Source organism: Polypterus senegalus, chromosome 6 (assembly GCF_016835505.1).
Source record: "Polypterus senegalus isolate Bchr_013 chromosome 6, ASM1683550v1, whole genome shotgun sequence".
NCBI lineage: Eukaryota > Metazoa > Chordata > Cladistia > Polypteriformes > Polypteridae > Polypterus > Polypterus senegalus.
The window spans coordinates 18,118,337-18,143,843 of NC_053159.1; the positions used below are offsets into that span (position 1 = coordinate 18,118,337).

At 39.6% G+C, this 25,507-nt stretch overlaps 1 protein-coding gene across 2 annotated transcripts in view; it reads right to left on the reverse strand.

Moving 5' to 3' along the window:
* atp13a2 (ATPase cation transporting 13A2) overlaps window positions 1-25,507 on the reverse strand; it is a 176,385-nt gene that overhangs the window by 41,593 nt on the left and 109,285 nt on the right. For both annotated transcript variants that reach the window (XM_039755450.1, XM_039755451.1), the window contains exons 6-11: window positions 23,147-23,226; window positions 22,299-22,376; window positions 13,812-13,881; window positions 8,545-8,679; window positions 3,629-3,695; window positions 81-212 (exon numbers count right to left, since the gene is read on the reverse strand). In XM_039755450.1, the coding sequence (XP_039611384.1) occupies window positions 81-212; window positions 3,629-3,695; window positions 8,545-8,679; window positions 13,812-13,881; window positions 22,299-22,376; window positions 23,147-23,226 (562 nt within the window). The remainder of the gene's footprint in view (window positions 1-80; window positions 213-3,628; window positions 3,696-8,544; window positions 8,680-13,811; window positions 13,882-22,298; window positions 22,377-23,146; window positions 23,227-25,507) is intronic.

Sequence of the window (25,507 nt, forward strand, 5' to 3'; positions counted from 1 at the left end):
ACAGTAAACATTTGACTTGAAGTTAAACTTAAATAATAAAAAAAAAAATACATGTTACATTTTTAATGAATCCGACTAACCTGTCAGCATGCTCTCATTAACCATACACTCTCCTGAGAGCAGGGCAGCATCACAGGGCAGGAGTATCCCTTCATGTGGCACAAGAAGGCAATCACCTGGAACCAGGTCTAAGGAGCTTACAGTCGCCTGCTCTGAAACACAAAAAACATAGGATAAAATCTTTACCCATCTCATAGTATTTGGCATAAATATTAACTACAATTATTATAAAAAGAAAATATTTTCAAAGTTTTAATATTCTTTATTTACAGCTATTCACAAGTTTCTTATATTAAAAACTGTATTTTATCTGTTAATTTAAAGCTCCGCTTCTACAGTAGAATTGTGACTATGGCAAGGTGGGAGGCAGAGAAGATGGTTGTTCATTTTCATTTTCTGAGGCACAGTGAAGCTAGTCAAGTGTTCACCACTTGATGGTGAGTTATCTCAGATGGATTAATTACTTGCTGGACAGACCTAGAAGACCTAAACAGGTAGCGAGTGTGTTCTTGGGAAGGACTACCGAATGTCTCTGTTCAGAATAAATTAAACTCTCACTTTCAGAAGAGGTTCCATTGCAGCTTGGGAGAGGTCAGGGATGTAGAGTTTGAATTAACCTTGTGGCAGAACTTGGCAGTGGAGGCAGCTGCAAAGAACTATGGCTAAAATGCTGTTGGTGACTTTTACGGCAGCAACCTTTGGACCCATTGGTGAATAACAGCAGTACAGGAAGCTGTTTAAGAAAGAGGACTACCAAGAAATGTTAGCAGGATGGTCTCTAGTCTTGGCTAACAGGTACTGGTATGCCAAAAAAGATAGCAGCTGCAGCAGGGTTGAAGTTATGGCCCATGAATGGGTGGAACTTGGTGAAGGTGGATATTAGGACAACCTAAAATGGGTTCTTACATTTGATAACGCCAAAAGAGTAGGAAAAATTATGCATAAAGTCTTACAAAGAAGTTCAAATACCTGGTGAATATGCCCTCCCTCTCCTCGTAGAAAGTACAAGAATCGTTAGTGGAGGTTGGGTCTTTCTTTTTGACCATAGTCACTACTGTAATTAAAAGGACACAAAGAGGCAAGGCGATTCCTGCACAGGATTGCTGTTGCTCACTCTCCAGGACAGGGTAAGGAGCATGACAATACAGGATGGACCATAGGAGTAAATTGAGTTGGTGCATGACAGCTAGAGCCAACACTAATATAAGCCTTATGAGTATTTAAAGGCAACCATCAAAAATGATATCACTGAAGCAGAATAGCAGTTGGAAAGAAATACTGTGGAAAATACGAAATGTGATGCAAAAACATTTGTCTACTATGTATTAGTTAATGAATGTTCAAGGAGGAGGTAAAGTGCATCGTAAACTTAAATATTTTTCTAAAGTATATGAAAAGATTGATAACCTCTTGTCAGCCAAAGAAACTATTAAAGAGGTATGAAGCAAGTTGAAAATTATTGGGAGAGAGAAGGAGTAGTGCTGCTTAAAATGAAAACACTGAAATCAAATAAATTATAAGGACCAGATAACATTTACTATTTAAAGAAGTAAGCGAGTGTATGCTGTGTGTGTGTGTGTGTGTGTGTGTGTGTGTGTGTGTGTATGTATATATATATGTGTATGTATATATATATATATATATATATATATATATATATAAATACACATATGGAAGTACAGTATATGTATCCTCGGAAGGCAGTCTCCCATTGACCATCCATGATGGTGGTTTCCCATCCAGGTAAGGAAGCTGCATTGAACCTGAAAAGGATGCCAGACCATCCATGTCTTTCACAACACACACACACACACATATTTACATACTCATACATACCCATATTTACCCTAAAAAGTATTTTTTATAAAACTGACTGCTTCCTGGAAAAATTCCTAAAAATTAGTAGCTCGCAAATGTTGTCCCATTAAATACAAAAAAAAGTTGATATTGCTGATCCAAGTAACTATGGGTCAATAAGTTTAACAAGCATCATGGGTAAATTAATGGAAGGTATTATTAAGTAAAAGACTGAACAACATATGTCAAGAACAGGTGTATCTGTGAGCAGGGTTTAGATGGTTTAGACCGTTTACTATCCATCCATCCATCCATTTTCTAACCCGCTGAATCCGAATACAGGGTCACGGGGGTCTGCTGGAGCCAATCCCAGCCAACACAGGGCACAAGGCAGGAACCAATCCTGGGCAGGGTGCCAACCCACTGCAGGACCGTTTACTAATATGTTGTAATTCAAAAAAAAAGTATATAATCAGGGAAGTGAATATAATATTAGTTATCTTGATCAAATTAAAAGAAGCTGGAGTTCAAGGCAGCAGCGTGCAGAATTATCTTAAACACTAAAAGCAAAGGGTTGAGGTACAGTGAATGTTTTATGGATTAGGTGATGTCAAAAGTTCCATCCCTCAAGTATTGGTGTTGTGGCTGTTGATCTTCTTAATTAATATAAATTATTTTGATTAAAAACAAATGTAAATGCCAAGCTAGCAGATAACCTAGAATTAGCCCAATCATTATAGATGGACCTGGACAGAACTTAAACTTTGGCAGAATCGTGGCAAATACAATTTAATGCTAATAAAAGTAATGAACTAAATGTAAGCAGTGCAAATACTACATTTGAATGCACAAGGGCAGTCTGAAATATGAAAATACACTGTATGACATCTGAGGAATTATAAGGAGTTGCCACTGTTCACATATGTGCAGAAGCAGTCAAGGAGGCCAGCAGCATGATAAGTTATATACACTAAGGTATGTGAAATACAAGTCAATGGATGTTACATAACACACTTGTGAGGGGTCAGCTGGAAAACCATGCGATGACAACATGAGAGAAAAAGAGAACATTAGAGAAGAGCAACGAGTATCCGATTCTAGGACTGTGAGGTATGAGATACCAGGAAACATTTAAGGATTTAAACCTTTTCAGTATAAGCAAATGGAAATTCACAGGGAACATCAAAGTTATAAAAGGAATTTGTACTGGGATATTACTTTAAGAGCAGGTCTTCTGTCACTTTAAAATGAACAAGAACACGGGACACAAATGGAAATTGGACATGTGGAATAAGTTACAAAGTAGTGTGATGATCAGTAATGATTTCATTTTGCAAGAGTTACGTCTACAAAGACTGCCAAGCTATGTTGGGCCGAATAGCCAGTTTCCGGTGTAATTGTTTAAATGTTCTAAATGTTCATACCCAAACCCCCTTTTCACACTACTCACTACTGTTCATCTTGGCTCCCGATTATGGAATTTAAGAGCTATGATTTCACTCTTTAGTGAAAAATTTTATTGCTACTGTAACTACTGAACAAATCCACTATTATATTTTTATATGTTTTTCACTGTTTTCTATTGTACATTTTTCATGTCAATATCTTCTAGGAAATTTTGTAGTACAGATTAATTCCTCTTTTATGATGATAACTGAAACAAACGATATTAAGAATTTGGCAACTTTCAGCAAATTAACTGTAAAGTAGGGAAGAAGCAACACAGCAAAAACACAAACATTTGAAGAAAGTGTTCAAGATTTCACCTTACCTCCAGTTGCTCTCAATATCGTAACCTTTGTTGTAAGATGAGCCATGTTCCTCAAAGTGATACTTTGCTATTGAAAAAAAAACAATAAAAAAAAAAACACAAAGTAACAGTAAACTAAAGAGACATGGAGCCAAAATGAACATCAAATGTCTGTGCCACCTATACTAATGGTCAAAGAAACGACATTCTAGTTACATAAACCTGATATAATCTGTTATTAAATAAAAGAAAGTGACATTTCCAATAGGCACTGCAACGAAGACTGTTATACTATCCCTAAAATGTGAATAACAGAAGGCTTTGGCGCTGGTTGAAGCCAAATTGCTGAAAGACTAGAAACTGCCTTGAATAAGAGACTGAAACCCAGGAAGTAAAATTAATGTTTAGAAAAAAATGTTCACTAGTCAGAATTAATTTTTTCACAATTGCAATAACTAGGCTCATTAGCTTATGAATTGCACAGTCTTCTGATTGACAATTCCTATTCCCTCCAGTAAAAGAACTTCCATACAAAATGTTCATTTGCAAGAGGACAAGCATTTAGAACTTCAGCCTTGTTATGAGTTGCTTGAGTATGTAGAATAAAACCAACTGGAAATATAATGCAATAGGATTATAAACATCTTTCATTCCAATGGGACCATCTTGTCAGACTGCACATTGCCAAACTGCCAAATGTTTTGCAGGGACAAATTAATTACAGTATACACATTAATATGATATTCACCAGTCTATGTATTACTGGAACTAAACAACTGTAGTATATTAATTTGATCCTATGATTTGATTTACCAACTGGAGTGATAATTTCTGGTATGGAACGGGACCCGGACACAGACAGACGGATAACAGTTTAGCACCCAACACACTCATATTTATTCACAATATTTACAATAACGTTCAGTGCACAACCCAGTGCCTCCAGCACCGATCCCCCAAAGTCCCGGCCTCACAGTCTCCAGTGCCTTCCTTCTGGCCGCCTCCACTCCTCTCTCTAAGCTCCATCCTCCTCCACCCGACTCTTACTCCCGAATGAAGGGAGGCGGCCCCTTATATACCAGCCCGGGCTCCAGCTGCTTCCAGGCAGTCCTCCGCGGACACACCCCCGTGTGGCGGAAGTGCCGGCTGCGCACCCGGAAGCCCTCCGGGTGTCCCCAGTCTTCTTCCCCCCAGCACTTCCTGGTGTGGCGGAAGTGCTGAGGTCCAGGGCTCTTCAGGCACCGGGGCGCCCTCTGGCGGTGACCATGGGCCCCTGCAGGGTTGGGCTACCAAGCCCTCTACCCGTGGCCCCCAACACAACCAGGGTAGTCACCCCCTCATAGTCTGGAGGAGACACAAGCCTTCCTCCGGTCCTCCTGGGCGGCCCCCAGCCGCCCACCACACTGGAAACAGGTAAATTACATACAGTGTACACACAGGCACAGTGGACATAAAAGGGCTCTCTCCACATCTACTCAAAGCCAGCCACAAAAATAGACATTGAATTTTTGAAAAGAGAAATGAATACTTTGTGCATTTTTATGCAATGCAAAACAAAACAGTGACAAATGGGTTTATTGCGTCACGGGACTTAATAAATGATTCAGTCCTTATTACGGAGTTTGCAAGAAAATACGTTAGCAGAGTGAACAGACCTATCTAGAGGTGGAGCTAAAAGACAGAGGTCTACAAGTGCTTCACAGAGTCTGGACAGGGCGAGATGGGTGTCTGGGAGCTGGCCGAGCAGGGCTTAACAATTAAGTGGCAGCAGTCCGCATTCCTTTAAATCAGGAGGGTTAGAGAAAGAGGGAGGAGACATTCTTAGCCATACAGTTGTTAGTGCTTTCCTGTAAGGTGTCACATGAATGAGAATGGGAGTTCAGCTTAAGGGCTCCGGTGACAGCAATTACTCGCCAAACCAGAGATTGGTGCTGTGGTCTAATGCCTTCTTTCTCTCTTCGTCTCTCTGCAGAACGGAAGACTGACAGCTACTGCAATGCTTAATATCACTTCCGTTGTCCACCCTCCTGGACCCACCCTTTCCTGCCAAGTGACTATATAACACGGAAACTGGCTGTCTTGTTCTCAATTCTGTTTTGAACTCGCGCCAGGAAAGACGTCTCCGTACACAATTAAGTGTTGCATTATTGTGCATTTTTTTTAAATTATATGCAGTCACCAAGGTGGTGCCCCAACACTTTCACTTTGTTCCTTTTGTACAATGGACATCATCTCAGGAAAAAAGAAGAACATAAGGTTGAGAACAGTGTAAGCTAATCAAATCTTGTTTATGGTTCTTATCATTTTTGGAACACGTTTTCACCCATAAAAATGGGAAAGTGTTTTAAATATCAATCTCTCTAGGCGCTTAGAATAGAGCACTGTGGTATTTAACTGTTCATTAAACATGCCTGTTATGGGGATGATACTGTGGCAGCAGTACAGAAAGAACTTCAGTTCCCAGCTGTCAGCCGTAGTGTGCAGTGGTTGATGGGAGATTGGTGCATGCTTTAAAAGAATTTGGTGTTGAGACTTCATCAAGAAACAAAACAGTCAAAGTGAAGCTGCAGCGGTTCATTATAGATAGCATTTAAATGCATGTTTTTGCGTGCAGACTGTGTATGCATGTACAGTATGTGATTAATATGCTTACGATTTTCATATCGAACTAGGTAACATTTTCTGTGTATAATTTATTGAGTATTCCATTATACCAGAATAAGATTTCATACAGTTATCATGACTTCCCATTAATAAAAATATACTGAGCAACCTGCCAGTTCAGACCCAGATAGAATTAACAATATGTAGTATTTTAACAGAAATAAATAATTAAAAATACTTGGGGGCTCCATTCTCCAACCTCCGTGTTTGGTTTTCCGGATACACACTTTTAAGATTTTTTTTTCTTTCAATTGTTGCTATTTCATTGGTTTCACTTTTGTTTCAGAACTTCTGTAAAAACAATATTTGGAATCTTGCGAGTCCCAATATGCTGAATCTTTTCAATGAGGTCAGTGAGACACGTGTTTAATGACTTTGTACCGTAATTCAGGATAGGTTTCGCTGTTTGGAATTTTAGCACAGACAAAACGATCAACATCATCAGCAGTCAATAATTTTTTTGCAAAGTAACCAATAAATGCATGTGAGGTAAACCACGTTTTTGAAATTCTCGGGCTTAAACTTCAAAGCCTTACAATATTTACATACTTCTGACAGATCACCTATGTCCATATATTCAATCTCTATTCGCCTTTTCGTTATTTCTCCAAGTAATAATTTCTCTTTTTTTGCACTAATGCGATCTTTACTTTCTTTGTTTTGACACTGTCGTTTTTTTTCTGCTTTCATATTCTGTATCTTGCTCAGCATGTGCATCGCGCCTACGGTTTTTTTTTTTGAGTCTTTTGAATTCCAGTTTTTATATCTCTAACCTGCTCTACATGCATTTGGCTCCCTTTTTTTTTAACCTGTTTATGACGTTTTACTTTGTTTTCTACTCTGTCTTTTATTGCTGACCTTGCTTTGTCCTGTTTTTGTTTCCCCAAAGACACCTGGTCCGTAGTGATTATTTTCTCTTTTTCGAGTAATAATTTCCGTTTGTTTGCGCTACTGCGATCTTCACTTTTTTTTAATATACTTTCTAATTTTCCTACTTTCATATTCTTTAACTTTCTCCAAGTGTATCGCGCCGTTTGTTTTTATTTTTTTGAGCCTTTCGAACGCCACTGCTTTCATAAACTCTAACCGGTTCTGCATGTGTATAGCGCCAACGTTTGTGAACGTCTTTATGAAGTTCTACTTTGTCTTTTACTCTGTCTTTTAATTCTGAGCCCGACTGGACGTGCTTTTTTTCAATTCCACTTGTTCCGGGCTGATAATTATTTTCCTTATTTTCTCAATTTACACCTAGATTATTCTTTTTCTATTTTGCTTTTTTTCTCTCCAACGCTTTTGAGTCTCTTTTCTCCGCGCTGCTTTCTTCTTTGCTTAGTCGTCGACGTTTCATTTATAACGTATTGTTCTTATACGCTGTATATGCGCTGAGACCCTGGATCTGTGTGTGCTCAAATCCTTTACACGACTGAGTGTTTTGCTGCCCGTGGTCTTATTTGATATTGGTTGTAAGTCAGGTGTGTCTTGCAAGAATCTCATGTTCTACGTCATCGCAAGACAGTCCTGGGTCAATCTCTTGGCACAAAGTCTCATGTTCAAGGTTCCGGCAAGACACTCTGTGGCCAATCTCTCAGTCTCGCGGGTCTTTTAAGTGTCTTCCGTGATCTTAACGTGAAGATCACGTCTCGTCTCCCATCTTTCTCTCCCAGGATTTTTTATTTTTTTTTTATAATAGAGAGATTGGAGTCTCAAAATGATTTAATTATTATGTTAACATTGCAGCAGTTTTCCTCCAAATTGCAACAATTTAGCCATGCCCAGAATGGCCTTTGAAAAATATTTATTTCAAGAGTTTCTGACTTCAGAGAGAAGCCTTTTTTGCAGGGTGGGAGCCTACAAGTTTTGTGCTGTGCCAGAGACGGTGTATAATAAATAAATACATAAATAGATACAAACAAACATGAATCAGTAAAATATTTAATGAACCAACCCAATGGATAATTAACCCAGCACTGAGCACACTGACACATGACACACCCAACTTAGAAATACTAATTATCCAAACAAAACTGGAAAACACAGAGAAAACCCAAATGGACACAGGGAAAATGTGAAAATCTGACAAAGACAGAGACTGCTATGAGCATTTGAATTTAGATCCCAGGTGTGATACCCAGATAACTAAGGTGCAACATGTTGCCCAAATTAACCAATTATTTCCATGGTTGTTAAAGAGATTAATAAATGATATAATCTACCGATTGATTTATTATTCATAATATCATAGTGTTAATATTCAAGTAAAAATTGATTCTTACCTTTCTGGTTTCATAAAGAGAAATACCGATGGAAATGACTGAAATTATAAAGATGCACACTGCATAGTAATAATAGTTATCACACATCCACAGGATAATACTGAAAATCTGGAAAAGGTAAAATGGGTTCAGCACCTGGAGAGGGAAAAATATTACAAAAACTGTAAATATTGTGGGGTACAGCCCGGACACAGACAGGCAGACATACTGTTTCACCACACACGTGTTTATTTACAAGTTCAAAGTACAAGTAAGTGCACAAACCCAGTGCCACAGCACCAATCACCCCTTACAGTCCTGGCCGCACTACAATGCCTTGCACAGTCCTCAGACCGCCTCCACTCCTCTCCTCCGAGCTCCATCCACCTCCACCCGACTCTTGCTGTCGACTGGAGGGAGGCGGTCCCTTTTATCCGCACCCAGATGAGCTCCAGGTGCTCCCCGACAATCTTCCGCTGACACGCCCCAGTGTGGCGGAAGTTGTTATACTACATTTTTCTTTATGTCACTATATCTGGACAATACTGTTATGAGTTTTATTCACATGTGCATGTTAACTGTGGCACACAGGGGCTGAGCAGTTAGAATTGCTAGCCAAGCATTGGATTAGATAGCCAAAGACAACTGGAGGCTTGTATAGTCAGCTTAAACACAGGTTAGTGTATTTCTGTCCTCTATCAGCACAAATCTTCTTTCCTTATTGGGAGAATGAGAATCGGCATGTAAGCACTATGATATTTCTGTATTTTGTGGGGGAGGAATTCAGCCCTTGTTTGGAGACGGAGAAGACCAGCAAGTGAAGCAAGACATTATAAAGGCTTGGACAACAGCCAGACCCTTAGAGGCGGAATCGACAAAGCTCGAAGAAAAACCTCCCAGCGTGGTGACGAGAAAATGGCCGACTGTGTTAATCCAGATTTCCCACCTGGATTAAGTCTGTCCATGCGCCTCTCCGTCTGTAACCGCGTTAACCGTCAGTAAATGTAAGCTAAAAGATATTTTTTCTCATGTGATTCTTGTACCGCCGTAATCACGATGGGAGGGATATCGCCTTTTCTGGTATATTATGATATTGTTTAATTATTTAATATGCCACAATTTTAAAAGAACACATTTCCAAGAGAGCTAATGCCTCTTCAGGAAACAGAAGTGCCGGCTGTTCTCCCGGAAGCTCTCCGGGTGTCCCTGCTTCTCTTCCCCCCAGCACTTCCTGGTGTGGTGGAAGTACTGGGGTCCAGGGTCCCCAAGGCATTGGGGCACCTCCTGGCGGTGACCACGGGCCCCTACAAGGTGGCCCTGCACCCGTGGCCCCCAAAGCAACCAGGAAGGCGGCCCCCACGTGATCCAGGGTGGGCTTTGACCCTCTTCCGGTCCCTCACGGCATCCCGGCCGGGTCGTTGCCCCTAGCATCTCTGACAATATATTACGGTATATATACAGTATATAGTACAGTATTACTGTAATTACATTACATATCAAATTTCAATTCAGTTCATCTTAAGATTCTGTGCACTGTTGTGGAAGTTTTGATGTCAAACAGATGCAATCCATGCAGCTATTCGGTAGCATGTATGACATGTGTAGTTAACTATTGGTGGCAGAAAGCAGGAAACAATCACAATTTTGTTGCCAAAAGTTATGGGTTTCCGCTACAGGTATTTTCTTTCTGAGCATCTTGTACTTTTATGGAATACTCCATCCAAAAATTATGTGTTTTTATATGTTGCTTACCCAATGAGCTTCATTGAGATGGCCAAGAAAAAAATTCAAACTCGTGATTTCATGCAAAACAGAGATTTTTGATATATTTGGAGTCTATGGTGACCACTGCCAGAGAACAGCTAATATTACCAAAACATCTATGTCTGATATGGGAGAGCCAAACTTGTGAAATAAACAGAGGATTGAGACCAGAAAATTAGATCAGGTCAAAGATCAACGCAAGCATCATTAAGAAGAGAACAGAGAGATCGACAATCACAAGGCCAAAAAACAAAGAAAACTTGCAGCAACAAAAGGACATGTAAGAAAATCAGAATAGCACGACACATTAAAAAGGATTTTTTTTATCCAAACACACATAATGAAATACAAGTCATCCTGGTATATAATGTTGTCATGGTAATGATATCACATGTTGCACTGCACAAAAACAAACAGTTTTAATTTCATGTTTTCATACAGAATGGAGAAAAAGTCTTGGATATAATTGGGGTCTATGGTGACCAATGCTGGACAACAGAAAATATTATCAAAAAAAAAAATTCAGTGTTACTCGTGTCACATAATCTAGATCTCAAGTCATCCAGTCATAAGCTCATAATGTCCCAGACGCATGTATTACTAAAATATATTGTTAAATAAACCAATTCCGGAAAACACTCTCCTAAATTAAAATGGAATGTTCCCGGACATAAACAAGCATTTGTACTGAAGACCCATCTCACGGTACTTGTGCAAATTTGTCTCAACAAGCAGAAGTTCAATTCACCCATGCAGTTTCACAAACTGCTACAAAATAACACTGAGGTTATCTAGACGCACTGCTATGAATATAAAAAACGATGGGAGGCAGGTCTACAATTCAAATGCTCATTTGAGTCCAAGTACGTTCCATTTTTGTTCATGACTGTTTTCCAGAGGTGGTTTATTTAACAATATTTCAGTAAAAACACATACGTTTGGGATGTTGTGAGCATACTACTGGACACAGGTATGCATATTTTTATATTTATATTTTATATTGTTTGCTGTTCTCCGGTTTTGGTCACTTTAAATGCCAACTATATCAGAAACAGTATTATCTCCATGCTGCACTAAAAACATGAGATTGCAATTTTTTCTCAGCCATTAATACGTATGATAGACAGATAGATAGATCTTTATTTGTCCCTAGGGGGAATTTTGGCTTTTTACAGAAGCTCTTTAAATGAATAGAGACATAAATAGGTAAATACAGTGGTGTGAAAAACTATTTGCCCCCCTCCTGATTTCTTATTCTTTTGCATGTTTGTCACACAAAATGTTTCTGATCATCAAACACATTTAACCATTAGTCAAATATAACACAAGTAAACACAAAATGCAGTTTTTAAATGATGGTTTTTATTATTTAGGGAGAAAAAACATCCAAACCTACATGGCCCTGTGTGAAAAACTAATTGCGCCCTTGTTCAAAAATCACCTAACTGTGGTGTATCACACCTGAGTTCAATTTCCGTAGCCACCCCCAGGCCTGATTACTGCCACACCTGTTTCAATCAAGAAATCACTTCAATAGGAGCTGCCTGACACAGAGAAGTAGACCAAAAGCACCTCAAAAGCTAGACATCATGCCAAGATCCAAAGAAATTCAGGAACAAATGAGAACAGAAGTCATTGAGATCTATCAGTCTGGTAAAGGTTATAAAGCCATTTCTAAAGCTTTGGGACTCCAGCGAACCACAGTGAGAGCCATTATCCACAAATGGCAAAAACATGGAACAGTGGTGAACCTTCCCAGGAGTGGCCGGCCGACCAAAATGACCCCAAGAGCGCAGAGACGACTCATCCGAGAGGTCACAAAAGACCCCAGGACAACGTCTAAACAACTGCAGGCCTCACTTGCCTCAATTAAGGTCAGTGTTCACGACTCCACCATAAGAAAGAGACTGGGCAAAAGCGGCCTGCATGGCAGATTTCAAGGCGCAAACCACTGTTAAGCAAAAGAACATTAGGGCTCGTCTCAATTTTGCTAAGAAACATCTCAATGATTGCCAAGACTTTGGGAAAATACCTTGTGGACTGATGAGACAAAAGTTGAACTTTTGGAAGGCAAATGTCCGTTACATCTGGCGTAAAAGGAACACAGCATTTCAGAAAAAGAACATCATACCAACAGTAAAATATGGTGGTGGTAGTGTGATGGTCCGGGGTTGTTTTGCTGCTTCAGGACCTGGAAGGCTTGCTGTGATAGATGGAACCATGAATTCTACTGTCTACCAAAAAATCCTGAAGGAGAATGTCCGGCCATCTGTTCGTCAACTCAAGCTGAAGCGATCTTGGGTGCTGCAACAGGACAATGACCCAAAACACACCAGCAAATCCACCTCTGAATGGCTGAAGAAAACTAAAATGAAGACTTTGGAGTGGCCTAGTCAAAGTCCTGACCTGAATCCAATTGAGATGCTATGGCATGACCTTAAAAAGGCGGTTCATGCTAGAAAACCCTCAAATAAAGCTGAATTACAACAATTCTGCAAAGATGAGTGGGTTAAAAATTCCTCCAGAGCGCTGTAAAAGACTCATTGCAAGTTATACAAGCGCTTGATTGCAGTTATTGCTGCTAAGGGTGGCCCAACTAGTTATTAGGTTCAGGGGGCAATTACTTTTTCACACAGGGCCATGTAGGTTTGGATTTTTTCTCCCTAAATAATAAAAACCATCATTTAAAAACTGCATTTTGTGTTTACTTGTGTTATATTTGACATAATGGTTAAATGTGTTTGATGATCAGAAACATTTTGTGTGACAAACATGCAAAAGAATAAGAAATCAGGAAGGGGGCAAATAGTTTTTCACACCACTGTAAATACATATATAAATAAATATACACACACACTTTGGTCTGAACACACATCAGAATGTCTGTAAGGCAAGAAAATTAAAAAGAAAGAAACTTCTGTAAGTAACATACAGCATTTCCTTTCTGTGCATCCTGTACTTTAAGGAATACTCCACCCAAAAATCATCTGTTTTTATATGTTACTTATCCCGTGAAAAAAATTATATACAATTTCTGGGTGGAGTATTCCTTTACAGTACAAATTTAAAGAAATTGAATAAAATCAAAAAGATTTCCTATTGGCAACCAAGAACAACACAAATACAACAGTTAATAAAAACAAAAGAAATCATCACATACTATCCCCACAACCACAAGTATATGGGCCAATTTAAAATCTGAATAACCTACCACATGCATATTTTGAACATTTGAGGAAAAACTAAAGGTACATGGACAAAAACCCCCATAAATACAGGTAGAGCATAAAATAACTCCACATAGGCAGCAACCAGAAGTGGGATTCAAAGATAGGACGTGGGTTCTATTAGGCTGTGGTGTTAATCACGTGAGCCACTGTTCTACCCTTATATATATATATATATATATATATATATATATATATGGATTTTTTTTGCTAAGTAAACATAATTCCCAGTTGTCACTCTGGAAATAAGACAAAAGCATCGTGGAAATTGAGAAAAAAAAGTCATATGTAACATACCTCATCGATAAGGAGAGAGAAGTAAGACTTCACTGGCACGTCTATCAGATTTTGTCCATATATTTTCCTCCTAGATTACAAGACAAGTCTCAAATTAGCGAAGGCTGACAACCATCGGACAATCAAAGGATCAAAAAGTCTCAGGTCGACTAAGACAGTAAAATGATTTGAGTAAAGCAGGATTGAAAGGGACAACCCTAAACTGTATTAATTAATGGGTATATAGACTGGAAAACAATAATAAAATGTTAAAAACCATATGTATAGAAACTAATGGTCCACCCTGTATCATAAAAACAATTAAGATTTGTAATCACAAACCAGAGTAAAATCCCCACCATCACCAAGAAGAGAGGACTAAATTAGTAACTTAAAAAAAAAAAAAGAGGCCCACTGTGTTATACAACCAGTTATTAATTAAAACAAGATGAGTCTGGCAGGAGCTCAACAGACTTATTTTACAAACACATTAATGAAATTTTGTCCATTCCTAAAGAAACCTTCTACACCAAGAAGTTGGATTTTTTTTTTTTAGTTTTAGATACTATAAAATATAATTTTAAATTGAGTTTTTAAGAGTACATTAAGATTTTTGCAACTAAATAAAATTATTCAACACGCTAATAATGCAATGTAGGAAATTGTGGTCTGTTTTTCACCAGTTAGTCTATGGCTGCATCCACACTACTATTTTTTCATTTAAAGACATTAGTCTCATTTTGTCTTTCATTCACCCTAGCCAGGTGTTTTTAACCCCAAAAACTGAGACCTTTAAAAACTGTCTCTCCACAGCAGCATATTTCTGAAAAGACCGGTTCAGTTTTGAATTGTGAACAGGTGAAAATGGGCAGTTTTTGAAAACGCAGACTGTAGAATCACTCTTTGATTGGTTTGTGCTTATTACAAGGCCCTTCCATGATTGGTTGCTCCATATCACAACATCTCATTCCTTGATCGGTTGCCGTTCACGATTGAAAACCATGTTCCAACACAGTGAACATAGAAGAGCTGCTTTCCGTGGTGCTTGTTGTGTTGCTTACCTGTAGGCAACTAAATTGCGCTTTGTACAGTTTGAATGCTGATTACACTATCGATCGGAAGTTTTAGAACACCTCAGTTTTTATTCAAATTGAATCAGCTGAAATGCAGTGAATGACCCAAAATGGTGAAGTGGTCAGCAGTAAACTGCCAGAGATTGAAATTTAAAGTATAGGTTAGAAAAAAACTGAAAAAAAAGAAAAATATCTCAATATTACAAATGGGCCTTTTTCATAGAACGACTAATAGGTTACAACCTACTCTATTTGCACTCTGTTTGTCTTCCATTATCACTGGAGTATCATCCAACTACTGCTTCAGACGGTGTAATAACACACTGCAAATTTTGTGCTTTAACTTGCAAGGCTTCATTTACTTTAATTGCTGCAGAACATCTGTAGGTTCTAACTTATTACTTTTTCCCTGAAGAAGGTGCATTTGTGATATTTTAATATTTCATTTTTTTTTCAGTTTTTGTGAACCTAAAACTTTAAATTTAAATCTCTGGCAGTTTATTGCTTACCACGTCACCATTTTAGGTCATTCATTGAGGTGTTCTAAAACTTCTGACCTGTGGTATACATGTGCAAAAGACAACTAAATTTATTGCAAAAATGGAGCGACCAATAAATTAAGTGGCTGGTGACTTAATCATCCCTTCAAGGAGGACATTTCCTCTTCCCATTTCCACTGATGGGTGTATGTCCAGGGTGGGAAAACGGCTGTCATCATATACGTTTTCAGTCATCTAAGTGTGGGCAGAGACTCTGTCCTAAAGGATGTGAAAACGCTAATGAAGATGGAGAGCATTTACGTGTAAAAATTTAGTTGTTAAATGAAAACATAGTTGTATATGCTCAGATAAAATAACCTGCTATAAGAGCATCGGTAATGACTGCAAATCCTACACAATCTGACAGATAGGAAAAAATCTTTTTCCAAAAGGGCTTTAGTTATTTCGGGCAGTCCCCAAAATATAGAACTGTGTGAGGCCAGAGCTACTGACACTGTTAATAATTAAGGTCCAGTCCCAGATATATTATAGGTTTTAATTTGTAGAGATGTGTCCAGTGTATGATTTACAACTGAATTACACCAGGTTTTGCATAAACTGAAGAATGATGAATGTTGTGCTCCACTCTTTTCCTGAGATGGCATGGTAGAGCACTGCTTCCTCACAGTACGGAGGCCAAAGTTCATATCCAGGTTCTTCCTGATTTGATTTGGCATGTTCTCCTCATGTTTCCTCCCACTGTCCAAAGACATGCAGGTCAGGTGCATTGGCGACACTATACTGGCCCTAGTGTATGTTTGGTGGGTGTGTGTTCGGTATGGCGCCATGTCCAGGGTTTGTCCCTGCCTATGCTAGCTGGGATAAGCTCCAACCCTGCGACCCTGGTGTGGATTAAGCAGGTTAGAACATGACATGGCTCATTGCACGAGATATTGATAGCCAGCATTGCCAATGGTGGTCTAGCGGTAACAACTATGAAAATATTAGATAAAGTCTGGAAATACAGCCAATATTGTTCTCCTTACTAGTTAAAATATCTGAAGGAGTATGAGCACGGGTGGTGAGTTTTTAGGGTTTGAGGTTATCAACGGGACATACCGCTGCATCAATCATGCATATTCAGTTGTAGCAGTCATTACTAGGTTACCTCTATTATCTGCACTTTTTGGACACTATTTCTAAAATCTATCCCCTCCATTATCATCTTCCAAAGAACATGTTTATTCTCCCAGACAGAAACTAAATACTTTGCCCTAGGCAGTGGAAAAAAGAATGCAACTACTATAAGCTTTAGACATTTCCTTCATATGGGGGGCACTCAGTCGGCTCAGTCAGCGATATCCAGTGGTTTTCAGAACTGAATCACAGTTGAATACACAGAGAGATTATATTCTGTTCATTGTTATGTGTACATAAATAATAAATGGAAAGCAGCTGTTCCAGAGCCTTACAAACAGTAACATTTTTTTCTCCACTAGTTGTATTACTAAGGCAACCTCAGTAAAAAGACAATAATCTGAAAACTAAATAATAATGCCGTGTCTTGGGTCCTTTCTCTAATATTGTCGTCCTTGTCTGTCTGAGGAAACATCTAACAAAAGCATATATTTTTCTCTTTGAGTGCCATCAGGCTTTTAGTAAATAATCAGTGTTTACTGGACTAAAAGTATGCAGTCTTTTACTTCACTTCCCATATGGAGGCCCTTCCGCAAATCATATGCTGTCCACATGATACACAGTTAAAAATCACCACGAAAGACCCAATGGCTCCAGCCAAAATCACAATCTTAACTCATTATTGTACCCGAAAAGGAAAGCACCAAAAGGAATCAGACGGTCTGTGCATCTAATCCATGACATGAAGGCAGTATCAAGGCTGGTCCCTAAAATGATTTTTCCCTTTAATAATCTCAAAGAACACCACTTTCACAAGTCTCCTAAAATCAGGGCCAGATTTAGGCATAAACTAAAAAAACAGTGTAGGGCCTTCATTTTCCAAAGGGACCCCTCACAAGTGTTTTTCATGTGTTACAGTTTTACTTGCCCAATTTTAAAGTGCTAATGGATAAAACCCTTCCCACACTCCTGTACGGATTTATCAGAACATAAGAACATCTGACATTTTTCAAATGAGAGGAAACCGTTTACTCCATCAAGCTTGTTAGTTTAATGTATAGCTAAGATGTTCCCATACATCATCCAGGAGGTTGGAAGCATGCACCGACACAGCAAGTCGCTGCCCCCACCACATGACAAACCACCTCAAGTTTCCAAATTAGGACCCGAGTGTAGCCATGTAATGGGTGACACTTCAGCACCACACTAGTTCAAATGAAATGGAACAGTGTGAGGTTTTTTACAGTGGCAGGAGTGCCAATCCTGTCACCAACTCCCAAGTTTTCCCCTGTGAGTTGGATGCAGGTTAACGTCATACCCAGAACGGTGCAATTGCAAGTTAAGGGCCTTGCTCAAGATCCCAAAAGAGTGGAATTACTTCTGGCATTTACAGGATTCAAACCGGCAACCAGATACTTTGTAAATTATGTCAGGGTTTCTGCTTCAACCACATTTCTCTGTGGTTTGATCCAGACTCCACAACGTTTTCAGTAAAGAAGTGCTTCCTGGCTTCAGTCTTAAATGCATTTCCCTTCATTTCTACTGGTGTCCTCAAGTACGTGATTCAATATTAAGCTAAAATAATTCTGCAGAGTCTAATGCATCTTGGCGCCAACCTTGTAAATTCAATCTTTACACACAGAAGTATTCTCTGTTAACACATGCCAAATACAACCTCAACAGCTTCCCATTACCGAAGACCTCATCATATCTCAAATCCAGCACTGTCTACGATCCATAAAATTATGGTACTTTGTTTGACTATGGGAATGCATATTTAAAGCTGTGACCCTCACTGGCGAGGCGTTTCTTGTTCTAAATACAGAGATGAGTGCCGATTATTCATTGCCTTCCATAGGTGTGTTTCCTGGGCAGAATCGCAATGATTTGGAGCGTAATCTAGGAGCAACAGACACACTAATGGAAGTACCTCTGGACAGGACATCACACACAGACACATGAAGGCTCCCCAGGTAACAGTGATTTGAGCTTGGAAGGAAATGGACAAAACCCACAATACAAATTGTAGAAGATATCTCAGAGGGAGTCAAATGAAATGCAGAATTGCAAATTATAAAATATTATTATTATAATACTATATAAAATATGTTATAAATAATGCATACAATTATACTCTATATTGCCACATTCAGAAGACAACATAACCCTAACAGATTATTTATTCCCGTTTGTGTAACAGTTTTCACACAGTATTAATTTCTTAAATCTTAAGAAACTCTTATTAGGATTTTCTCCATGTTTACAGTACGAGTTGGATGATTTAAATACATTATTTAAAGTAATTGTTACTCAGTTTCACTTGTACTTAAGAGCGTGCACCCTTTTTGGACAGTATAATGGAGAATAATATCTAGTATATAGGATGACTTGGGCGGCACGGTGGCGCAGTGGTAGCTCTGATGCCTCGCAGTTGGGAGACCCGGGTTCGCTTCCCAGGTCCTCCCTGCGTGGAGTTTGCATGTTCTCCCCTTGTCGGCGTGGGTTTCCTCCCGCAATCCAAAGACATGCAGGTTAGGTGGATTGGCGATTCTAAATTGGCCCTAGTGTGTGTGTGTGTGTTTGTGTGTGTCCTGTGGTGGGTTGGCACCCTGCCCAGGATTGGTTCCTGCCTTGTGCCCTGTGTTGGCTGGGATTGGCTCCAGCGGACCCCCGTGACCCTGTATTCGGATTCAGCGGGTTAGAAAATGGATGGATGGATGGATAGGATGACTTTTTTTTTTAATTAAGTCTATCAATAGCTAATTTTATTTTGTTTAACCTGGCAGTGAAGCTAATAAGGCAGATATTGTCCAGAACATATTTACAGATGTAAAGGATAAACAGACATCTGTAGTAGATGAAAGACAAGCAGGTTTATTATCTGGCCAGCTAGCCTGGAGGAGAATACAGGTGGTGGAGATGAAAGGACAATCTGGCCATGGATGGAATAGGGGCTGAGTCGTGCCTAAACAGGACTGGAATGAACCAGGGGAGTTCCTGTACTACAGTATCCCATTCATCTAAGAAGTACATCGAGGAAGCCAGACTAGTATAAACTTAGGCTTACAGAGGCTCAGTATCTCTGCTGCTCGTTTCATGCTGATGAATCTGCTATCACATTCACAGGAAGGTCATGTGGTTTCTCTGCCATTAAATCCAAAATTTCATGCTGGACCACATGAGAACTGAGACCAAACTACAAACTAAGACAGCCAGCCACCTGGTAACCAAAGCACGCAAGATAAACTACTTATTAATCAGGCTGTATTAATTTGCCAACACACATTTTACTCTGCTTATATTTTCATCACAATTGGAAATCTTCAATTCAAATGTGTAACTTTCTCTTAGTTCTGTTCTGGTACACGACAGTATTTAATTGACTGAGGCGTTAGAAGTAAAAGAAAGGGGGGAGTACTGAATTACAGTTCCAGTCAACTCAAACAGTGACCAAACTGGTGAGAGTAAAAACACGCAAGGACTATAGATAGAGTTTGGAGCATTCTGTTTAGGTCTATATAGTAAAGGGTCTCCCTAGGATCCTACCACAACAAAACAAAGATTTTTATTTGTTGGTAAACATCTGAGTTAGATGATCATGTGTACTCGCCATGCCAGAAATAATACCTACTAAGTCTGTCATCCTTTTGAACATAACAGATATTCTGCTGTCGTAGTAGAGTATGATTTAATATCTTAATATTTCTTTTTGAAAGTGTCTCAAAATCTTGTAACAAAAGTGTTATGATTGACATTTTTTTAATTCTAAATTTCTGCAGATGTGAGCTATACTTAGCAAAATCCATAGCTGCTGTGGATATGAAATGATTTACTTTCATTACCTAAATGATAAGTGGAGCACAAACATAAAAAACCATGATATCATACTGTAGTCACATGATTTGACAGATGACAAGAAGTTACCCTTTTGAGAAATAATCAGTTTGTGAACATTTTCAAATGTACAGAAGAGAAAAAACTTGAAGATACACCTTCTCTTGACAAATATTTTATGATTTCTCTAAAGAAATCTAAAACTGTTGAAGTCATTTTAGATCTAAAGCAAGATTTAAGACACATTTAAAGGTTCCTGACAATAGAATTTTGAGACTGTATATGTGGGGAAATAGAAAGAAAAAAATTTGACTTAAATTCATTATTGTCCTGATCAGATGCATTACACATTAGCCCGGTTTAATCCAATTCCATGCAATTTTACAACCATGGCAACATAATATATTCCTAGATCACATACTATTTCAGAAGAGACCGAGGAAATAGATTTCCGTATCATCCATCCATTAACTGAATCTAATTTCTCAAGCATATGTAAGTGTGGAATTGTAGCCATAGGATTAACCTCCTGAAAGGGAAAGTGTGTCCATTAAAAAACACCATTAGACTCACAATGTCTACAGAACAATTATGAATTACTTTGGAGGGTGGGAGGAAAACGGAGTGCCAGGAAAAAATGTATACACTTGACATAATGTTAACCTTAACAAAAAATGAAGAAATCATCCATCCATCCATCCATCCATTTTCTAACCCGCCGAATCCGAACACAGGGTCACGGGGGTCTGCTGGAGCCAATCCCAGCCAACACAGGGCACAAGGCAGGAACCAATCCTGGGCAGGGTGCCAACCCACCGCAGGACACACACAAACACACCAAGCACACACTAGGGCCAATTTAGAATCGCCAATCCACCTAACCTGCATGTCTTTGGATTGTGGGAGGAAACCGGAGCTCCTGGAGGAAACCCACGCAGACACGGGGAGAACATGCAAACTCCACGCAGGGAGGACCCGGGAAGCGAACCCGGGTCTCCTAACTGCGAGGCAGCAGCGCTACCACTGCGCCACCGTGCCGCCTGAAGAAATCAATACTATCATTATTATTACTCACTATGACATTACAAGATATACAGTATATACAGAGAAATAAATTTAAACATGCAAGCCCAGGAACAGTTCTACTGTCTCTAACCAGGTAAGAATTATGGAAAATGTGTGACACCGTTTGTAACTGCCTTTTCCCCTAGAACGGAGAAGGAAAACCCAGAGGAACATTGACTTGACATCACTTCTGCAATTCTCAAGTCTTGCAACTTCTAGCCTCCTGCCATTTTAGAAGCCCAATGCTCAGCTGTCAGCATTTGATTCGAAACCTGCTTCAGAAGAGGACAGACCCCCCTGAAAGGAAACAATCATTTCTTCAAGCTGGCTACGTAGTGGACCACATGTTGTATTTACTACAAATAACCACTTCATTCTTCAGCTCCTCCACTAGGACAGTATAATAAATCACTTTGTGTTATGCTCGGTATGGATGGAACAGATGTTCCTTGCTTGAACACACAGCCTCGACCAATATTTACTGTATTGTTAAATACTCAAGACTGCAGCTCAGATTCCATCCCCACTAATCACAGAGGCAGAATACAACATAAGTGTACTAAGCAAAGAAAAAAGATGATCTGTATGGTGTCAGTCAGCAATTTTTTTTCTCATAGTCTGCATGTGATTCAAAATGAAAATGATGTCAGCTGACTGTAAAAACAGCACATCTCATTATTATGAGGAATTTACAGCGAATGTCACATGCAAGGCTGAACACAGGACTACTATTAAAGTGAAGTTGCTTTTTTTAATCTTATGCTTTTTCAGTTCAAACCAGTAAAAAACGCAGCAAATGCTGCTGTATTCAGCTGACAATAATGAAGGGTCACTTCGATAAAAAGTTAGAAAGGGTCTACAGCCTCAGTAGACTGTCTGGGACTTTGTTAAGGTTTACCCCGCTATTGTCTGCAACTCACTTGGAGGCCTGGTCCTGCAGGCTGAGTCCTTTCTTTCGTCTGTGAACATCTCCAATGGTCCAGTTTTCATCAAGTGTGCTGCAGAACAGAAGAGATATTTACGTATCTCCAATACAAATGCAAATGCCGACTTCAAGGCAGACTTCATCGTATTATTTAAACCCATCAATAATTAATAAAAATACAAAAATTGTAGATAAGAAAAGTTTAGTCTAAAAAGTATGTCAATAAATATACTGGCCCCTTAATAACATAATACTTCAGTGCTAATAACTGAATTGATCAACAGGGAACACCGGTGCCATCTCCATCAGAAATGGTGGCAGTTCCACAGTGTAAGCGTATAAGGGTCTTAAAAGTAATGAGCAAAGTGTGTGGCCTGGACCTTAATCTACATGGACGTTGGAAATCCAGGTCTTTAGATCTGAAGGTGGAGGTGTAATAATTTGTTTCTGCACCCCTTGACACAACCCCAGTCATCTTTCACTAAAATGCTGACATGCTTCCAAAAGAGGAAAGTGTCCTTTGTAGACACTGACCAAATTTACAGATGTGTAGCAGAAACAGGAATACTGTATAAAGTAATCTCTGCTACATTCAGTGAAATGCAAACTAAAAGTGAGCTGCACGTTGCAAGAAGAGTACATGGCTATATAAAAAGAGCACAAAAGAGAACAGTGAATTTGTCGTTGTGGGTGGTTACTTCAACAAGTGATACTTTAGCCAGACCAATGAAATTCTTGTTTTGTCAAAACAGCATTGAAACAAAAGGCTCTTGTCAGTCATTATTGTGTTCAGATTACAGCAAACACAAACCACAGCCATGCAGCTGACATCGCAAATCATACCTCACTTTGTAGAAGCCTCCTTTTTTTGGCATCCATATGTAGCGCATTCCTTCAAAGGTATAATAACGAAGGACTGTTTTCTAAAGGGGCAGAAGGACACAGAGATGGGTTAGATTTGGCATGGTAAAGAAAGGTGGGTATATTACGTTAACTTGGGTGGTCTAAATCTATTTTTATTTAAGGTCTTTGAGTTTAATGGCTTAAAAATAGTTTACAACAGTTAAATAAAGAGTACCTTGATACATATTTGTACACTGCGCTCCCAGCGTAACTACAGTTTATATACTCAGCAAAAAAAAAAAGAAACGTCCTCTGACTTTCAACTGTTTTTACTTTCAGTAAACTTAATGTGTAAATATTTGTACGAACACTAAAAGAGTCAACACCATAAGACATAAACTAAAAATGTTTCACAATGTGTCCCTGAATGAAGAGAGGCTCAAAATCAAAAGTACCAGTCAGTATCTGGTGTGGCCACCAGCTGCTTGAAGTACTGCAGTGCATCTCCTCCTCATGGACTGGACCAGATTTGTCAGTTCTTGCTGTGAGATGTTACCCCACTCTTCCACCAAGGCACCTGCAAGTTTCTGGACATTTCTGAGGGGAATGGCACTAGCCCTCACCCTGCAATCCAACAGGTCACAGACGTGCTCAATGGGATCGAGATCCGGGCTCTTCGCTGGCCATGGCAGAACACTGACATTGCTGTCATGCAGAAACTCACGCACAGAACGAGCAGTATGGCTGGTGAGCATGCATAAAGGGTACCACATGAGGGAGGAGGATGTCTTCCCTGTACCGCAAGGCATTGAGATTGCCTGCAATGACAACAAGCTCAGTCCGATGGTGATGTGATATACCGCCCCAGACCATGACGGACCCCCCACCTCCAAAATCGATCCCGCTCCAGGGTACAGGCCTCGGTGTAACACTCATTCCTTCGACGATTAACACGAATCCGTCCATCACCCCTGGTGAGACAAAACCGTGACTCATCAGTGAAGAGCACTTTTTGCCACTTCTGTCTGGTCCAGCGAAGGTGGGTTTGTGCCCATAGGTGGCGTTGTTGCTGGTGATGTCTGGTAAGGAGCTGCCTTACAACAGGCCTACAAGCCCTCAGTCCAGCCTCTCTCAGCCTATTGCGGACAGTCTGAGCACTGATGGAGGGATTGTGTGTTCCTGGTGTGACTCGGGCAGTTGTTGTGGCCATCCTGTACCTGTCACGCAGGTGTGATATTCGGATGTACCGATCCTGTGCAGGTGTTGTTACACGTGGTCTTCCACTGCGAGGATGATCAGCTGTCCTTCCTGTCTCCCTGTAGCGCTGTCTTAGGCGTCTCACAGTGCGGACATGGCAATTTATTGCCCTAGCTAGCCACATCAGCAGTCCTCATGCCTCCCTGCAGCATGCCTAATGCACGTTCACCCAGATGAGCAGGGACCCTGGGCATCTTTCTTTGGGTGTTTTTCACAGTCGGTAGACAAGTCTCTTTAGTGTCCTGCGTTTTTAGAACTGTGACCTTAAATGCCTACTTTCTGTAAGCTGTTAAGGTCTTAACAACATTCCACAGGTGCATGTTAATTAATTGATTATGGTTAATTGAACATGCATGGAAAACATTGTTTAAACCCTTTACAATGAAGATCTGTAAAGTTATTTGGATTTTTAAAACATTATTGTTGAAATACACAGTCCTGAAAAAGGGACGTTTCTTTTTTTGCTGAGTATATGTGTTAATAATGTAGTTTTCATTAAGGTCTAACAACATCATATTTGAAAAGGTAACGTCTAATGATATCTCATTTTAAAAGGGAAGGTAGCTGTATAACCAGCTGTTGCTCTGGCATATTTATTACCATACTAGATCAGATAAGACTTTTTGTTAAGCGCTTTTGAGCCATCTGTGGTGAAAAGAGGGAGAGACGACAAAAGTGGACAAGATGTGCAGGGACACTTTACATTCTATAAGCGATTAACCCCTGGAAGAAAAGCTACAGTAGAAGGGATTGGTCGAATGTATGCCACTCATTCCCCTTCTACAAGGAAAGCACAATGTGGAAAGGGGTTGAATCTGCCCAAGCTGAGTAAATAGGAACTACACACTCCTAATCATGCAAGAGGTGTTTCAGGTGTTTTAGAAATGAATAAATGAGGCTTGCAAAAGTATGCTCACTCTCTGCCATTTTCCATCCTGAGACGAGGATGGCAGACCATGCTGCCTGTTTCTGCCACTCCATTCAAAGGCCATTCAGGAGGAAAGACCAAGCCAGACCAGACACTAAACAACATAAGACAGACAGCCACCTGATAATAATAAGTATATGGACGCAAGATGAACTGCTACTTAGGTTGTAATGATA